Here is a 19,101-nt window from a genome sequence, read left to right on the forward strand (position 1 = left end):
TTGGAGAGTTTTCTGAAATTGACTTCCTTGTAAAGCATGATTGGCTTACCAAGTCTCCTTTCTGTCTATTTCTTTGTTGGCTTTCAGAGCTTTCTTATCTAATGCCTTAGTAAAGGATAGAGTGAAATCACTTGTAATATGTTCGGTCTGGAAGTTGTGGCAGCTAAATAATGCTCATGTTCATAGGCAAAAAATCATTATTGCACCTTAGGCATTCCAACAGTCATCTTTCGTGGCTATATCGTATTCAGCTTCTCTACCCACCTCTTTTCCTACTCTGTCAAGCTGCTAAGGCAACTTATCTTACTGCCATCCATCCTCATCAACTTTCTTAGCCCACTAGTTGCTCTCTCCCATTAGGGCTATTAAAATAAATTTTGATGCCTCCATTATATATTCTAACATTGGTGCAGAATCTGTTATCAAAGATCATACATATCATCAACTTATTCAAATCGTTGGCAAATGCATGCAAATGGCATCCATGCCAATTATTGAGCTCACTGCAGTTTGACTTGGCCTTCACAGACTTTTCAGCAACTCCAAGCCAATATAATTTGGATGGAAGGTGATTCATCCACTGTCATTTCATGGGGCTATGCCTAAACTCATAAATTTCAACATCTTCCATTGTTCCGGGACATTAAAGCTTGGCAAACATCATATTCTACTATTACATTTATTCATATTTTTAGAGAAGCCAACAGAGCCACCGACTATATAGCACAGAAGGCCTTATCTGGAGATTTTTATTTTAATTGTTCCTCTGGTTTAGATTTACAATTTACCCTAATATCATATACAGATGCTTATGGAACAGCTTATATTTGTCATTCTTGAAATTTCACACTTCTCTGACCAATTCTTGCTGCAGTGGACATCATATATATTGTTTTATTAATGTGAACTTCTTCTGCCACGTGCATTCCATACACAACTGCTGGGAATTAATTGTTCTTTCTTCACACCTTTGCTGTTGGAAAGATGTTGATCTATCATTCATTCATTTTTTCCGTAAAGCTTACTTCTAACTTTTTTATAAACACATGGCATTTATTTTGCCTGGAAATACCAATCTGGCTATTTCCGTCCTTCTTTAGATACATTTGTTATGCCATTCTACAGTTTCTTACATTCCACATCCAACTGTTATGGGATTTCCTGCCTTCACTAACTTATATCTTCGGTGGTTTCCTTGCTTATCCAAATAATATTCTGACTACTGCTAATGCTTTTCCTCATTATCCATTATGTTTTCACACTGCATGATAAGATGATTTTGATGTAATTACTATATGACTATATTCTTCATTTACTATTATTGAGGTGCCTGTCTTCAACGCAGAGAGTGGAGTGCTCTTTATCTTTATGCTTTATCTTCCCTATTCAGAAGTTGACATGCTACAACCCTGTTTCAGGCTGCTGTACCTATATTCTGACACTGATAAAATATTTACTGAAGAAAAGAAAAGAAAAAAAAAAAAAAAAGAGAGAGAGAGAGAATGAGTTTTATTATCTTTATTTTGATTTCATTCAATTCTTAGAGGTTATTTATACTAGGATCGGTAATTTTCGATACAATCCATTGATACGAACATGACACATATTTAGGTGGGTTCGAATCTGAAATAAATATATTCGAGTCATAAACGAATTGATTTGTTTATGGTACGATAAATTCGTATATTAAACGGATTGATCGGTGTTATCCATTTTGATCTGTTTAACTAAATTTATTAAAACAGATTAACAGATTATATGATACGTTTAAATATATTTAACATATTTATTTTAAGATTACTTAAAAATAAATTAAAAAATTAAAAAATTCTAATTCTAATCTAAAATAAACAACGATGAAATTCAGAATTGTGAATTAGCATAGTAGATAAATAAATTATTTTTATATTATTTTAATTTTTTGATTAAATTTTTATTATTTTAATTAAATTTTATATATAAATCAAATAGTTAAATGAATCATTAAGTGAGTCGTGTACTCGTTTGACCTATCAATATGATTATTAATCGTATTAGACAGATCATGTCGTGTCAATCTGTGTATATTCATGTCATATTCATTTTCACAGATCAATCTATTTAATTAAACAGATTGTATTCGACTTGAGCTAATATATCCGTAGATCGACACGATCCATTTATGATCCGTAGACACGAATTGCCAGCCCTAATTTATACTAATGTCCAAACTCAATAAATAAAAAATAATAATCATTGATACAGATTCAAACTAAAAAATATATATATAATTATATTAATAAAAAATATTATGAATTTATATTAATAAAAAATATTATAAATTATCATATTATTTTTAAAATTATGTGATTATTTAAAATTATTCTAATAGACTCTTTACCACCGATGACCAATGGATAAGCTTATCTTATCTCCTGCATATTCTCTTCTTTTAGCTGCCACGGGATAGCTCGGCAAACATCCGTACGGAAGCATTCTCAAAGGCACGCTATTGGTGTATCCTTTTAATGCTACTCTACTGTCGGTACCCTCTTACATATTCTACTCTTTTTATATCTCTTAATTAATCATTTTTATGCTGAATGTGTGTAAAATGTATCTTGTAAATTTTACTCCTATATTTGAATGCAGCTTTTGGCTTCTTTATTTATATTAAAAAAAAAAAATCCGGGCGAACGATTGGACGCTCCTTCCCGCCCGTTCAACACGTTATGTCGCACTTGCGTCCCCATCACCGGAATCGAAAATTCGAGAGACGGGCAAGCTTTCCGAGCGAGGTAAGCATACCGCGATAAAATCCGATAAGTCGCCAATGTCACCAGACTTGTCATTAAATGAGTCATCCATCTCTTATCAGAAAAAAAAAATGATCATCTATTTTAAGATCCAATTGGTTCTCATTATTAGAAAAAAAAAAAAAAAATTTCCACGCTGCCTATCGCGTTACGAACAGAAACGGCATGGGAGGGAAGCATGATTTAATGGGGAACCGGCTGAGGACCCAAGTGGAATAGATGACATATAGCATTTTTATTGCTTTGCCAATATCTTACCCTGTGGAATGGTTCTATCTAATGATTTCTTCATTGTTACACCGCCGTAGACTTCACAGGTTGCATTATTTAAAGCTGTCACGTCATTCCAACTTCGATGGAGTGGAGCGGAGAGGTTCAATGTGAAATGTGGTGGAGAAAATTGGGATGCGCATTCCCCACAATTTTAGGATACTAGCAATTGGGCGACAATTTTACGGTAAACCAATAAACTACACCTAGAAATTGAATCTTTAAAAAAAAAAAAAAATGATAGGCTGGCAATCGGGCCTCGTATTACGACTAGCGAGACGTGGACGGGACGCCATGGGTTGACTTAAAACGAATGACGATAACTTTTTTCCCATAAAAAAAAAAAAGGGTCGCCCAAATTGCGCTGGCGTAATATTTGAGAATTAGGATAGAAAATCCCATACGCACGTCACTATTGGGATTCACCGGAACGAGACTAGAATAATATTATGGCTATCATAATGGTACTGGAAAATGGATTTTCGGAACAAATAATTTTCCTAGTGGTCAAGAGTTAAAGTATAGTTTATGCGCAAATTAGAGATGTGTGTTTGATCTATTATATTAAAGAAACGGTCTCAGATTCGGACATCTTGAAGAATGTTAATCAGCCAATTTCATACTCATTTCTATGAGTGCAGTTGAACTCAAACCAATAATGCCTTGATGTTTAAAAAGATAAAGTGTGTAAATTTGTGACTTCTTAGACCATGTGGAGTTAGTTTGTTATGTAGCACCTTTTCCACAAATTCTGATAAAATCTTTACATTTGTTGGGAGAAACGTAGGTTTCATAAAACCTTGTAATGTAAAAATAGGATAGTGACATTGTAAGAACTAATTCTAATTATTTTTTGAATAGTAAATTATAAGTTGCCTAAGATATCTACTTATGCCACACATTATTAGTGCACTAAATGATCGATAAGACTTGGGCTCAGAAGTTAGAATTGGTGCGGCAAAATTTAATCCAACCCGTCAATCCGATCCGTATTTGATCTGCCATAAATAAGTTTGGATTTGGATTAAACAAGTTTGGATCGTAAATACATCAACTTGTTTAACATGTTTATTATTTAGGTCGGATTCAGTTTTCACATGTTTAACCTGCTTAACCTTTTTAATCCATTTAAATTTTGGGTTGAACCAATTTAGCTAGTATATAGGCCATTCAAATAAATTGGACCAGTGGACAACTAAGCTCGGTGCTTATTTTATAATTCCCCCGGTGCCCACCCCCTCCCCTCTCTACTCCGTAATCCGTATAACTACATCAAATGACTCAAATACAGTGTGGCTATTGGCTAAGGTTTTCTATCCCCTCCAAGGGATCGTTGATGGGGGGCTCCATGTAGGGCACAAACATCAGACCGCATGTGAGGAGGACATCGACAGTAACGATGGAGGAAGGGAAGCCAAAGGAGGTGGGAATGATGTCGAGCTCAGTGAGATCGGGGAACTGAAGGGGGAGGTGGCGGTGGAGGAAGGATCAGTTGAGAAGGGTGAAGGAGCGACGGAGGCAATCGAGAAGGTGGAGCCATCGTTTGCAGACGAGAGAGGGTGGAGCTGTGAAGGAGGTCTGGGAGGGTGCCGAGGATGCGGAGGAGAAGCTCATCGGAGAGGACAGTGAGGTCAAGGCCGACTGTCACCAATGGCATCGAGGTGGTAGGGATCTAGGATTAGGGTTTCGACAATGGTGCCATGGGGAGGGATCTAGCTAGGGTTAGGGTTTCGACAGCATTGAGGGGCTTGTCGCCGAACCAGAAGTCAGGCCAGCTTGTCTGACAATGTTAGGGGCTCTACAGATGCATCTAGGATTTCAATTAGGCTGCGGACGGAGCTAGAGGTGAGGACTTCCAATCAGGCAGAGTTGGAGGTGGTCAAGAGTGCAGTGGTCGGATGGAGCTGGAGGCGGTCTAGAGTGCAATGATTGGACAAAGATGCGGTAGGGCAGAGCCCTCTCGGAGAGGGGATTTTTTTTTTCTTTTAAACAAATCATAAATGGTTTGGATTTTTTTTTAATGGGTTATAAACGGGTAGTAAGCAAGTCAGATCGAGTAATCTGTTTATTAAGTAGGTCAGGTTTGGATTTTAAAATCTAACCTATTTAAATAAACAGATTGGGTTCCGATTCAGAGTTTTTTAACTCGATTAGTATCTGATCCGATCTGCTTATATTCAATCCGACCCGAGTGGCACCCCTATCATTAGAACCTCCCTTCTACACTTCTTTTTGTTGAGGTACTTAGTTCAAATTCTGATGGTGGCATATTTACCACTCTGTTATTCAAAAAGTATAGGAACTATGATAGTCATTCAGAGTCCGTACCTATTAAAAAAACACCAACTTTGACAATGTTATCTATTTTTGGGCAAAAGATTATGGAGCTAGTGCCAAAAGCATATCATATACATGGGATGTCAATAAATCGATAATCATATTCTTTTTTATTTGGCAAATACGTATATGGATGCAGATATTAATCTGATGAAAAAATATTCATATTCATATTTATTTTAGATGGATATATAGGGGTGCAATCGAACCGAATCGAGTAGCTGAAAGCTCAAGCTTAACTCGACTCAAAATATCCAAGCTCAAGATAGATCGAGCTTTAATATCTCAAACTCGAGCTCGACTCAATAAAAAATAGACAACACTCGAGATCGACTCGATTCGACTTAAATATCAATCGAGTAATATTCGAGCTCGAGTTCGAACTTAAAATTAAGTCTTACTCTATTAATAATATATATATATTATAAATAAATATAATATTATTAAAAATATATATAAATTCGAGTAGGCTCACGAATTTTTGAATTAATTATCATGCTACTCGAACTCGACTCAAGCTCAATAATAATCAAGTCAAGTCAAGCTTGAGTAGCTTACAAGTAGCTCAACTTGTTTGCACTGCTATACATATGGATATGAATATGGATACAAATTAAATATTAAAAGTATGGATATAAATAAAGATCTATATAAGTAGGATATATAGCTTATCTTATTTTTTTTTACAAATGAAACTGGATATTTGGATATATATCAAATAGTTTTTTTATCCAATATATATATATATATTCTTTGATGGAGATGAGTATGAATATGGGTATTCGGCAAAAGATCTCAAAGGGTTCTGGAGATTATTTGGTAAAAATATCTCTTTGGTGCATATACTTGAGTAGTCCAAGGCCTCTGGAGATTTCATGTCAAGAAGCAAATGATAGTACAACAAAAAAAAAATCTTTTATTAAAAGATGAGCTTCATAGTATATATATTGCTTTCAAAATATTATATTTATTATTAATAATATATTATATCAAATAGAGGCTCGTAGTAGATAGATATGTAACAAAATAGAGTTGCACCTTTTTTTAGCAATATTACTAGTATATAAATTATAAAATACATGGGATGCAGTTTTTTCTCCTTTTTATCACTCCTTAAAAATATAATATAGAACAAATATGATAGAATAAATAATAAAATAGAAATAAATATAAGAGTCCTACTTATTATCCAAAATAAACAAACACATAATAATATTATTAATACAGGTGCCCACTAGTGAATGAAGAACTGATCATATATATTGAGTCTGAGAATTTATACAGATATATATTTATCCTATATCTACTATGCATTAAATAGATATTAGGTACCGATTTAGGATCAAAAAAATTCAAATAATACTTTCTAACCAATTTTTTTATGTGAGATTCGATATTATGACAAATGGTATCAAAGTGAATCTGACTTTTGACCTATATGAACTAGGGGACACATGCAGTATAGATCCATTTAGACTAACCACAAGCTGATCATCATGTTTGTGATTTGAATGATGGTACTTATGATTGGATTTCAATGAATTCTGATTCTTAGCTTACTTATTATCCAATATAAAAATCAATATTAATGAATTATTAGGGCTTAGTACAAATTGAGCCTTAATTGTGTGTATGTTTATATATAATAAAAATAGAATAGATATAAGAACCTACCCATTAACAATATCGTTATTAGGGATGTGCACATTGTGAATGGAGAGTTTTAGCTTCTATGAGTATCCATATGGCGATTAAGAGCTTAGCAGAGCTTCTGTTTTAGTTATGTACTAGTACATAATTTGCATGATGCATGAAGTGTAGTTTTTTCTTCATCTAACTACTCTTGAAATGCAATTAGAATTGATGTAATAAATATAATATATTCAGGAGCCATAGTTATCATTCAAAATAAAGATCCATATTGATGACATTATTAGAGCTCATCGTAGGTTGAAATAGAATAGAATAGAATGGATATTAGAGTCTACTTATTACTTAAAATAAAAAAAATTATTTTAGTAATTTCATTAATGAGGATACCCATATGGCGAATGGAGAGTTCGACATAATCTAGGTCACTATTTTATTTATATATAATAGATTCTCTTATTATATACAGAGTCTATTTGGTTGGGAATAATTTGACATAGAAAAATAAATTCTATATCAAATTATCATATTTAGTATAAAAATGGATGAGAGAGAAGGTAAATAAATAATGGATGCCATATCTATTTCTTAAGAACAAAAAAAAATATTTATTTTCTCATGCTGGTTTATCGAGAGAAGGTACTATGAAATATTATTTTTAATGAAATAATATTAATTATATCAATATATTATAAATATATTGATTAAATATTTATAAATAATAATATATTTAATATATTAATATATTTATTAATAAATTTTAGTTGTTAATAAATAATTAGTAAATATTTATTGATTCTCAATAAATTTAACATAAGATGTATTGATAATTAATATATTTATTTACGTACCAAAATATACTAAAATTTATTTATAATAAAAATATATTTCTAATACTTATATAATTAATTTAAAAAATATTAATTTATATAAATATATTTCAATATTATGTGAGTTATAAAATTTATTTGTTTACATAATTATTTTTTGATAAAAATAATTTCTAAAAGTTATCTGGTTATTCCGTAATCTGACGTACATCAATCCAACAATCCATCAAATCATATGGACGTCTAGCTCACGACAGCTGCCGCTGAGGTAACCTCACCTGTGGTGGTGGGATCTCCGAACCAAATCCGGCTTCGTGCAAATTGCAGCAAAATGTGTATGACGAGTAAATCGAGGAACAGGTGAAGGAGAGGCGTTCCACATGTTGGTGGCGGGCACGACGCCAACGCTATTTAAGGCCTCGCAACAGCTCCCTGTCCCGGCGATAGAGAGAATAACATCAATTTTGTTTGTTTCCTTCCCCACCGTTGCACTGGTCCTAAACTCTCATCCTGCAGAGAAGAGCCGGATCGGTGAGGAGAGAGGGTAGAAATTGGGGTTAGGGTAAAGGGAGAGGAGGAGGAGGAGGAGGAGGAGATGGCGGAAGGAGGGATGGCGCCGGCGGGAGTGGCGAAGGAGAGGGTGCAGCAGTATCAAGGGAGGGTCACGCCCTTCGTCGTCTTCGCCTGCCTCGTCGCCGCGATCGGCGGCTCCATCTTCGGCTACGACGTCGGCATCTCAGGTATCCCGATCGACCGCCCCTCTTCATTTATTTCTTTTTTAGAGGAAGAGGAAAATATGTGAACTAATTTTTTTGATGAGGGATATGTTAAACGATAAAGCGGAAAGAGGACAAGGAAGAGTAGTGCTGTACAGTTTCATTTATCGTTACTAAGAATTACACAGTTGGATCGAGGGGATCCAATCTGTCGTTGGTTGTTAGATATGCTACTATGCTGATGATGCTTCTAGATCTATAATTCTTTGAAGCGTGCTCCCTCTCCGGAGAAATCATACCCTACACTACACTGCTATGATATGGTCGGTCAATGATAGCCGCTCATCAAACGCTCTTATCAGTGCAGTGTTATAAAAAATGAGCGGCTGTCATTGCTGGCATGTATGGCCACATGATTCATATAACGTAGGATATAATTTTTTCCACTCTTTAGCTAGTTTTGATGGAGACCTGGCATGAGATTGTTGTGTGACCCATCTCTTGTATTCATTGACACTCCGAGGTCGATGCATGGAATCTCGACGGACTTCTCTTTTAAGTATTTATTATGGAAATTTTATCAATAGATGCCCAATGAATAGCTATGTGATTGATAATCTTTTAGTAGCCCCTACATATGTCATATTTATTATGATAATTTGGGTTCTCATGAGTCGGCTAATTATAGAGAAATTATATCCTGCCAATCACAACTCTTTATTTCTGTGAATCTTATTCATCAAGTGCTTATCTCGATACATCATTTTTAGCTGCACCCGCCCATCCTTCGCAGACATGATTCTTTAGCCTGATGCTGGATTTTTAAGAAAAACTATCTGCTTCTATATATGGCATCAAACTAATGATGTTTGGACGTGCCACATGTGTCTTTTTTGGGTACATGACACGCCACATGTGTTTAAGAGGCAATATTGCTATTTGGACTGAATCTCCTGTGCAAGTGTCGTAGACGGCCACATTTTCTGGGTTAGGTAAAAGTTTGGCACTCGTGATATACGAGCCAAACAGATCAAACATTGGTAAGACGTCGTACTTGATTGGTTTTGGTTCATGTTATGGAACAATTAAAGACACAATGTCCAATTTGTTTTGTGCTCCTCCTAATTGTCTTCTCCCAAAATTGATGATTGATGGTTAAATATTACGATCAACAAATTTTAGTTAGGTGGAAACAAAGCCTCTGATGGTCACCTCTAACTAAACAAGACTAAATTTGTCAGGTTAATCAAGTGGGTTCTTAGCTGTTATGGAATTAATAAGCCACGTGGTTCACCCCAATGGTTGTCACTTTTCGCATGCAGGCGGATGGATATATGTTGAACTTGAGTAACTACTAGATTAACGACACGGCAATAACGTGGGTGGATTTGGAACAAGTTACATAGCTTTATTATATTCGTTTAACCTGAACCGAACCTAACAATAGCAGCGAGAACAAGCTACGACAAAAGGAAATGAACTTTTTAGGATTCTTAATCAGATTTAGAATCTGAGATCCTAAATTACAAGACCAGCAGATGAATAGCTTGCATCCAATGCCATTTGAACGGTCATTTATTTCTGGCATTCCTTTTTTTCCTGCTACCTCATGTTTTGAAAATGAAGAATGCTTTACAGAGGTATGACCCCAAGGAAGCCTCAGGGCTAAGCTTTTGAAATTGCTCCCCTCATGTTGTTTATAAAAGCTTGATCGAGCTAATTGTCAAATTGAAGCCATCCCTGAATGGCGTGGCTCAGACTATTTCGGGTCGTAGATGCAGGCCTTCTTTCTTCTTTCCCCACCCTTTTGTCATCCACTTGATCTCTCTCCTGCTGAAAAGAGGAAAAATTATGGAGAAAAAACGAAAAAAGATAAAGAATATAGGCATTTTTTCTCTGTTAGAATTTTTAGAATCATGTCGAAACCTCAGTAAAACAAGAGGTCATTTTCTCTGAATCGACTTCGAAGCCTATTCATTAGGGTTCACTCAGCTTGAACGCTGCCTTGCTATCAAGCTGTGTGATGGAAAAGCCACATTGGGCAAGCCTCCAGACTTTCTGGCTGGGTATAACCTTATCTAACGACGGAATTCAAAGCTCACTGGGGTCCCAACTTTGGCTCATGCAGTTCTTCATATTTCTGTACCAACGAATGAATAACCACAGTGCTCAGGCCTCTGTATATGTTTCCACCACTCCAATCACCATCACAGGTGGAGTGACATCCATGGACCCATTTCTCGAGAAGTTCTTCCCAGTAGTCTACCGGAAGAAGAACTCGAAATCCCAGAACAATTACTGCAAGTATAATAACCAGGGGCTCGCTGCCTTCACGTCTTCACTCTACCTTGCCGGCCTCCTCGCATCCTTTGTAGCCTCTCCGGTGACCAGAAAGTATGGGCGCAGAGCAAGCATTATTTGTGGTGGCATCTGTTTCCTCGTCGGGGCTTCCCTTAATGCGGGTGCTGTCAACATGGCAATGCTGCTCTTGGGCCGCATCATGCTTGGTGTCGGGATTGGTTTCGTAGATCAGGTACTTCAATCCTTGATCCCGGACTTCTAAAGCCCTCAGTATCTCTCTTCTAGAGTTTGATGCACCCAGTTGTGGCTTCAGTGCATGGCGTGCATCTGCCGTGCATTTGGAGTAGTGTTGTTGCATATCAAGCATTATATAAAGAATTGCAGAGTTAGAAGCATCAGACTTTCAAAGACTTGAGAACTAACACATTTCTACCATTTGTTCTTTTGAAGGCTGTTCCTCTGTACCTCTCTGAAATGGCACCAGCGCACCTTCGCGGTGGCCTCAACATGATGTTCCAACTAGCGACCACTCTGGGCATCTTCACAGCCAACATGATCAACTACGGTACCGAGAAGATCAGGCCATGGGGATGGCGAATCTCCGTTGGCCTCGTTGCTGTCCCTGCATTTTCCATGACGGTAGGAGGTTGTTTCCTCCCTGAAACTCCGAACAGCCTCATCGAACAAGGGCACGTCCACAAAGGGCGGCATGTCCTAGAGAGGATCAGAGGCACCAAACAAGTGGATGCAGAGTTCCAGGACATCGTCGAGGCCAGCGAGCTAGCGAATTCCATCGAGCATCCCTTCAGGAACATCCTGGAGCGAAGAAACTGGCCACAGTTGGTCATGGCCATCTGCATGCCAGCTTTCCAAATCCTCACGGGCATCAACTCCATCCTTTTCTACGCACCGGTGCTGTTCCAGAGCATGGGCTTCGGAGGAAATGCTTCGCTCTACTCGTCGGTGATGACCGGTGCAGTGCTCGTAGCCTCGACGCTCGTCTCCATTGCAACGGTTGACAAGTGGGGGAGGAGGGTTCTGCTAATTATCGGCGGAATTCAGATGGTCTTGTGCCAGGTAAGTTGGTGTTTAATTTTGTTTGTTGATTTGAATCTGGGTGCGACAATTAAGCTTGAAGAATGGATTCTATGGATGAACAGATCATCGTGGCGATCATACTAAGCCTCAAGTTTGGCGATGAGAAGCAGCTTTCAAAAGACTACTCGATCGTTGTGGTGGTGCTCTTCTGCCTCTTTGTGGCTGCGTTCGGGTGGTCTTGGGGACCCCTGGGTTGGACCGTCCCCAGCGAGATATTCCCACTGGAGACACGGTCGGCCGGGCAGAGCATCACGGTGGCCGTCAACCTTTTCTTGACATTTGCGATCGCCCAGTCCTTTCTCACCCTCTTGTGCTCCTTCAAGTTTGGGATCTTCCTCTTCTTCGCCGGGTGGATCACCCTCATGACCCTCTTTGTCTACTTCTTCCTCCCAGAGACCAAAGGGGTGCCCATCGAGGAGATGGTACTGCTCTGGAGGAAGCACTGGTTTTGGAAGAAGGTGATGCCACCTATTGAGGGTGGGGAGCTTCCAACGGAGTTATCTGATATCAGGGAGTTCAGCTGAACAGTGGTGTTTCTTAGTTTGGAGCTGTAAACAATACGACGGTTGTGTTTCTTATCAGATGCTAAAATATTTTGCAGAGAGTTGCATTCCTCAAGCAATCATGTTTCTCTTCATCCCTACCATGGAGTTTGCGTTCACCAAGTAATGATGTTAGTTTTCAGTATGGCGGCTGACTGGATAGCCGCCTATGTTGTCTTTTGGATTTGGCCCTCCGGTCTTTTAAATATATTTTATTTTCTGACCCTTTTAGATGTATTCACGTAAGAATTATATGGATGTTTTGTTTTTAGAAAAAAAAAATGATGTTTGTTTTCATCCATACTCGTGGAGCCCTCCCACCTAACACGAGTCGAATGGGAGGCAACGCAGCGATTTTATTATCATTTATCAGATTATTAATCATATAAAACCAGTCAAATGGAAATTATGGTCATTTATCGGATCATAATAGTCATAAATCAGGAAGACAGAAAGCAAGTATCATTACTACAAAAAAAAGAACGCAGGCATCATCTGAAAAGGTTTTTCTTGATGCTTTCTGTGTAGATAGCAGCATAATTTTAATCTACTTGATTCAAATTAATATTTCTTTTCATCAATAGCAAGTTCTTCATCATTAGAGTTTTGAAAACTGAGCCCCTACAGTTTCCCAACATACAAAAACTAGAAATGTGATGAAGTTATATACAGGGTGCAAAGGTCAAGTTCGAACATATTTTGTTCATTAGAGCCGGGTCTGGATGCTGGAGCTGCTCATCTGGCATGCGTTTCGATCTATATACAACCAGAAAATGGGAGTTCAAAAGAAACTCATGCATGAACAAGGAGACATTTAGGACCTGTTTGGAATTTGGGAACAGGTTTTACTAATATTAAGATTATCAGGCTCGGCCCGGCTACGCCCAGTATATTTCGAGCAGACATTAGCTCATTCCAGTCTGTTTCTTTCCTCCCGACTCTTTCCAATCATTTCTTTCTGCCTCTCTACAAAGAGAAATACTTTGTGCATCTTGGTGCAGCTCCACGCATATCGTCTACGGTGATTGACTCTCGTGTGGAGCCGGCGAAAAAAAAAAATTTTTTTTTTCACACTGTGCTCGGTTCCGTGCGTGAGTCAAGCACCATGGGCGGTGCGCACGAGCTGCACCGCCCGCGGTGCACAAAGTATTTCTCCTCTACAAATTATAAGTAGTTTTAGCCCGATGAATGATATAACCAGATAGCCAAACAGAGCCCATGAATCCTCTGTAAACCTTTCTGATTTTCAAAATCCTATAGAAATTGTGGCTTTGAGATTCGGACCGGTCCACTGCACCGGTTCTCTAGATATTTGTAAAGACGGACCTAACCCAACCTCTTTTATTGGCTCAAACCCACATTTCTAATTCTAAGGGATTTTGAGCCTGTTTATCCAAACAGGCCCTTGGGAATTTGATTAGAGAAATTCTTTGTGCACCGCCTCACGCGCGGGGCCGGGAAAAAAAGTTTTTTTTTTTTATTCCGCACCGCTGCCCGGCCAATCACCGTGCGCGGTGTACAAAGAATTTTTCATTTGACCAAGGTTCAGATGGCAATGCAGCTTCTCTGCACTAGGCAAATTATAATCAGGGAAGAATGAGACCTTTTCTTCGATTGAACCTTCAATCACGACACGCACCATCTGGGGTCCAAGTTAGGGTTGAAGACACGATTTTAGCATCTTTTCAGCCAATTTTTTATGATTACTGACTCGAAGGAAAATTTGACTGATGACCAGAGAAAACAAGGAGGTCCCCGTCGACGGCTGAAAAGGAAAAATTTGCACCGATGACTAGAGATCGAGGGGCCGGCCATCCAATTTACCGGACCCTTGGAGTCATTATTGGAAGAATAAAATCAAGCAGGCTTTGCTTCAAAAAGCTGGGGACCAATTACTTGCTGCCGTTAGCTGGGAGGTTTGGGAAGAGATGAATGCTCGATCGTTCTATATTCTCTGTTTTGCAAAAAGCTCTTCACCGTTTCAAATTTATTTCCCCAGGTAACACCATCCAAATCGTCAACTAACCAGAGTTCTCCATGTTTGTACCCTCCAAATTCACATGACTCCTATAAACAAAGGGAAGAAAATGGTTGGAACAAAGAAACAACACAAAAACACTAGCGGAATGCACAAAAGGCAGAACAAATACCAGAAAGATCAGCAACGAAGCCTTGCATCCACTGGATTTTTATGACGGGATGAAGAATTGAGTCGCTTGCAGGCAACCACATAGTGTTACAGAATTGATTTATAGAAGATTCAGCTCTCGATCTGTAGTTCATTCATCCGGAAGACCTGCTGTTCAAGTGTGTGACCAAGTAATATTGGTCCAACAACTTGTTCAATTCTCCATTTTCTGGAACTTTTCATGCCAATCCATACACATTTCATGTTTCTCCTAAATATTACTAGCAAATTCAAATGCATATCCAACATAAACAATTTTCACAGAAAAATCAGCAAATAAACAACAAACTATTATTGAGATAAAATAGGTACAATACTGACCAAATCTACCAACTTGTAATTCAAAACTAACATCTTCCATCGTCCGAGTACTCTTTAACCCACAAACAACACTAACATATCCCAACTCCTAAAATTACATAACATAACTCACAACTTGTACCACCCAAATACCTAGATCGAGATGAGCACCAAGAAGCTTCTACTAATACTAGCATGACCCTTCATTCTCCAATTCCACGTCTTCCTTTTGAAAAAATAGAGGAAGATCTTCGAAGAGGAAAAACCCTAATAGAGATGATGAGAAGCCCTCGCCCCATAAAAGAGAAGACCGCCGATCAGTCTCTCTACAAAGCCCCTTGTTGTCCTGCCTTCATCTACGCATCATTTCCGAAATCCCTTTTTCCTTCAAATAGACCTAGAATTCGTGTCCAACCACCACAAAGATCCATTTTTTCCATTTCACGATCACCATAATCCATCGATCCAGCGAAAAAATCTAGAAAAAAGTGACGAGCGCCTGACCGTCAAGCGAGAGCATCGAGCCGGAGCAAACACCGGAGGCTCCTCGTGGCCTCATCGCTGTTGATCGCTTCGCCGCCGGCCTTTTTCAGGAAGAAAGCCGGAAAAGGGAGCGAGCTTGGGGACGGGGACGCGAAGAAGGCCGGGCCGGCATACACCGACGCCGGATCGGCGAACCCGATCTTCTTTGGGAGGATCTGCGGGTCGGGACCCAGCCTATTAGTCGAGCAGAGGACCGATTCGTCGCCGTCGGACCGGCGATCCTCGGCCGGGGTTACGAAAGCCTGCAACTCCTCCCCGCGTTTAAGGATCGTGACCTCCTCCATGACGAGGGGCCTACGCGGCCGGATCTGCGTGTCGCCAGCGTTCTCCTTGCCCGGGGACCCTGTTTTCCGAACAGACGACGGGGGGTTGGGTCGTGTGGGATTCGTCGGCTGGGGAGGCGGGGACAGCCGGGCTGGCCGCGTCAGGTGGCTCCGGCCAGCCTTCGGCGGCGGAGGAGGCGGGGAGCTGGAGGGGGAAGAGCGTGGGGGTTTCTTGCGCGAATGTTTGGCCGGCGGCGGTGGACGGGATCCGAAGGCCTCCAAATGGAGGCGGCCTTTCAGGCAATCGTGGGATCGGAGGACCGCCGTACCCATAGGGCGCAGAGAATGGCGAACGGAAAGGATCGATGACCAAAGGAAAATTATTTTGATGAGACGAATGGAACAGATGGGCTCACTTTATAGAATGGAAGAGAGAGGATTACTCGTTCCGGAAGGCAGATATATCTATCCCGACGACCGCGTATCAATTTGTATGCGGGAATATAGATCGACCGTTGGATTTGATAACAAAAATAATCGCGATTTCGTCGTCGTGGTAGAGTCGTTGCTCATGGCTTCCTGTTGTCATGCCCCGTCCTGTTCGTATAGAAATATCTATGCGGAAGCATAACGGGGAGCGTCGTCTGAGTTTGGTGGCGAGAAAACTACCCCGGTACTCAATTATTGCCGGGGTTAACTTTACGCCCTTCAAGGCTTACAAAATTGCATTCCAACCACCACCTGTGGGTGGCGGCGATTCGGCGAGCTAAAAGATAGAAGCTTTTGGTTGGACCAGGTCCACGCAGACAGAAATCAGTGGCCATGACTGGCGAGATTCAGCGTAGGCAAACATTCCTCGTGACGCATATCCCTTGCGCGGCCATTGTTATTGGACTGGTCCGCAGCTGAGCTGGTGGACCTGAACTAACCTATAGTTTCACGCTAAAAGAAGTGGCGGGCCTACTGACGTGACGGTTCTGATTGGATGTTGCAGCGCAGACACGCTAAAAGTCGTGGAAACCGCGTGATGGCAGCCTGGCTGATTAGAACCACCAAGTACGAGGAGATAGCTTTTCTGATCCTGATCGTCTGATCTGGACGATCGATTCGATAGGGTCCAACTTTGCAGTAATCATTCGTTATTGATTTCCAATCGGACGGACGATATCGATGCAGAGAGGAGCCGGGAAACACCGCAACAAAAATCCATGGCCACTAGTGCTGCTAGTTTTGGAGGAAGCGAGGGAGGCATTTTGGCCATTAGGTACTGGCGATTTTGTGATAACGGGAAAGTGGAAGGGTAGTTTTGGAAAGAGAATCGATTCCTGTAGCGTGAGGGACACGAGTCGCTGTCAATAGTTGCGTGAGACAGACGAGGCACCGACAGCTGGCGCGGGCGGAGGGGGAGGAGGAGGTCTAAATAACCAGATCGAGTGGACCAGCCAATAACCACTCTCCACATTACCCTTTCAGAAAATTCAAAACCATTGTTTTATCAGTTGATTAATAGAGAATCTTTTTCTAATTCAAAATTATCAATCAATTTCTAAATAATAATATTTTTAATAATAAATAATATATTATTTTTTATTAGATGATTCACGATAAATATAGTAGACCCGTTCTAGTCAATAATTTTTTATAGTTATTATTTAGATTTAAATTAATCTATATTATAATTTTTCATGGGGGCGAAAGTGGATTAACCTAAAAGGATGATTTTTTTCTAAAAAATTTAAAATTATTATTTTATCAATTAATTAATAATTTTTTTTAAATTTAAAATTATCAATTAATTTTTAAATAATAATATTTTTAATAATAAATAATATATTATTTTTTATTAAATGATACATCATAAATATATGATAGATCAGTTCTGGTCAATAATTTTTGATAGCCATTATTTAGATTTGAATTGGTCATATCATAATTTCTCGTGGGGCCGAAGGTGGACCAACCCAGGTGGGTGGTTCCAAGAACCGGCTTCCGTTTCTGAGAAGTGGGGTAGAGGTGCCGGTTGCCGGTTACAGCTCGCCAGATTCGTTGCCGACAAGAACGCTGCGTGCTGGGGACGCGTGGGCCAGGGAAAGGTTCCGGGGGCCCCTGCAACACCCTGAACCTACTAGCTTTTCACGTGACGAACACGTGTGTACAGAGGGTGTGGGTCAAGGATCGGCAACGACCCGAGCGGTAAAGCCGTTCGTGGGAACACCTCAAGGCATACCGACGCACTCTAAGCGTGCCGGGACGATGACATGAGGACAGCATCACATGGGATGGGTGGATGTCCGATAAGAGATGGATATATTAAGGTTGGTTTGTTATAAGATGTCAGAGATGGTGGCTAAAGGAAGCTTAATAATTTCATGATTGTTTATTTACATGCTGGGTCATGCTATTGTTAATCCCACATCCATCGACTATTTTCGGGTCAAAGCATAGTTGGGATTCCGTAAGAGAGGTGCAACATGCTGCATATGTGAAATGATCTAATTATTTAATTAAATGCATCGATAGTTGTAGCAAGCTCATATTTTAAACAAAATTATGCAATTAAATGATATATATTATTTCAATGTTTATAGTTTCTACATTTCAAGGTGGCTTTAGATCAACCCAAGTCTGATCTGGATGGCCTGTATTGAATTTGCATATATTTATTTATTTTTTGATTCGGTGATTACAAGATGGTGATGATCCGCATCATGGGGTTCTTAGAATGTAATTTTTATCTTGTGCAATGACTCAAAGAATGTTTAAGTATTTTTGGTTTGCTTTGCATTAAGGATTAAAACTTTTATTGTGCGCAACATTTACCTTTCATTGGCCCCTTGCTTTTCAATATTTGTTATCATATAGTTTCTTTTTTCAATTAAAATATTGAATAGTAATTTACATCAATTGCACATCACTTGAATGTAGACTTTCTACAAGTTTTTAAGCCTTGTTCATGAATCTTGTGTGCAATGATTATCATGTCGGGCTAAGCTTATATGGGCTCAAGTTGGGTGAGCCGGGTTTGTTCATGTTATTTAGATTGTGACCAAGCTTGCTTAGTGGATGTTGATTTCACATTAATAATCATGCTTTACCTCATCTATAAACACATAAATGATCTACTTTGCCGACTTGATAAACTAGTATTCTTAGAATTATAACATTTTAGAACTATCAAAATAACTCTTATATTTCATTTTTTCAAAAATCATTTAAAATAGATATCAAGATTGCATGGATATGTCCTAGCAAGTGTTCGAGAATGAAT

At 39.2% G+C, this 19,101-nt stretch overlaps 2 protein-coding genes across 3 annotated transcripts; one reads left to right on the forward strand and one right to left on the reverse strand.

Annotated features, from left to right (window-relative positions):
• The first annotated feature begins 8,220 nt into the window (after window positions 1-8,220).
• Window positions 8,221-12,764, forward strand: LOC105060237 (sugar transport protein 7). Of its 2 annotated transcripts, none has more exons than XM_010943850.4 (4): window positions 8,221-8,622; window positions 10,812-11,131; window positions 11,350-11,976; window positions 12,060-12,764. In XM_010943850.4, exons 1-4 carry the CDS (start codon window positions 8,478-8,480, stop codon window positions 12,519-12,521), a joined length of 1,554 nt encoding a protein of 517 aa, XP_010942152.1. In that variant the 5' UTR covers window positions 8,221-8,477; the 3' UTR covers window positions 12,522-12,764. The 2 variants fall into 2 exon arrangements, with proteins under 2 accessions (XP_010942152.1, XP_019701270.1); XM_019845711.3 differs by having other exon boundaries at window positions 8,489-8,622; window positions 10,727-11,131.
• A 2,232-nt stretch (window positions 12,765-14,996) lies between these two features.
• Window positions 14,997-16,224, reverse strand: LOC105060236 (uncharacterized). The gene has a single exon (XM_010943849.4). The coding sequence runs from the start codon at window positions 16,164-16,166 to the stop codon at window positions 15,534-15,536; it is 633 nt and encodes a 210-aa protein (XP_010942151.1). The 5' UTR covers window positions 16,167-16,224; the 3' UTR covers window positions 14,997-15,533.
• Between the last annotated feature and the right edge of the window lie 2,877 nt (window positions 16,225-19,101).

This window comes from Elaeis guineensis, chromosome 1, assembly GCF_000442705.2.
Source record: "Elaeis guineensis isolate ETL-2024a chromosome 1, EG11, whole genome shotgun sequence".
Taxonomy (NCBI): Eukaryota; Viridiplantae; Streptophyta; class Magnoliopsida; order Arecales; family Arecaceae; genus Elaeis; species Elaeis guineensis.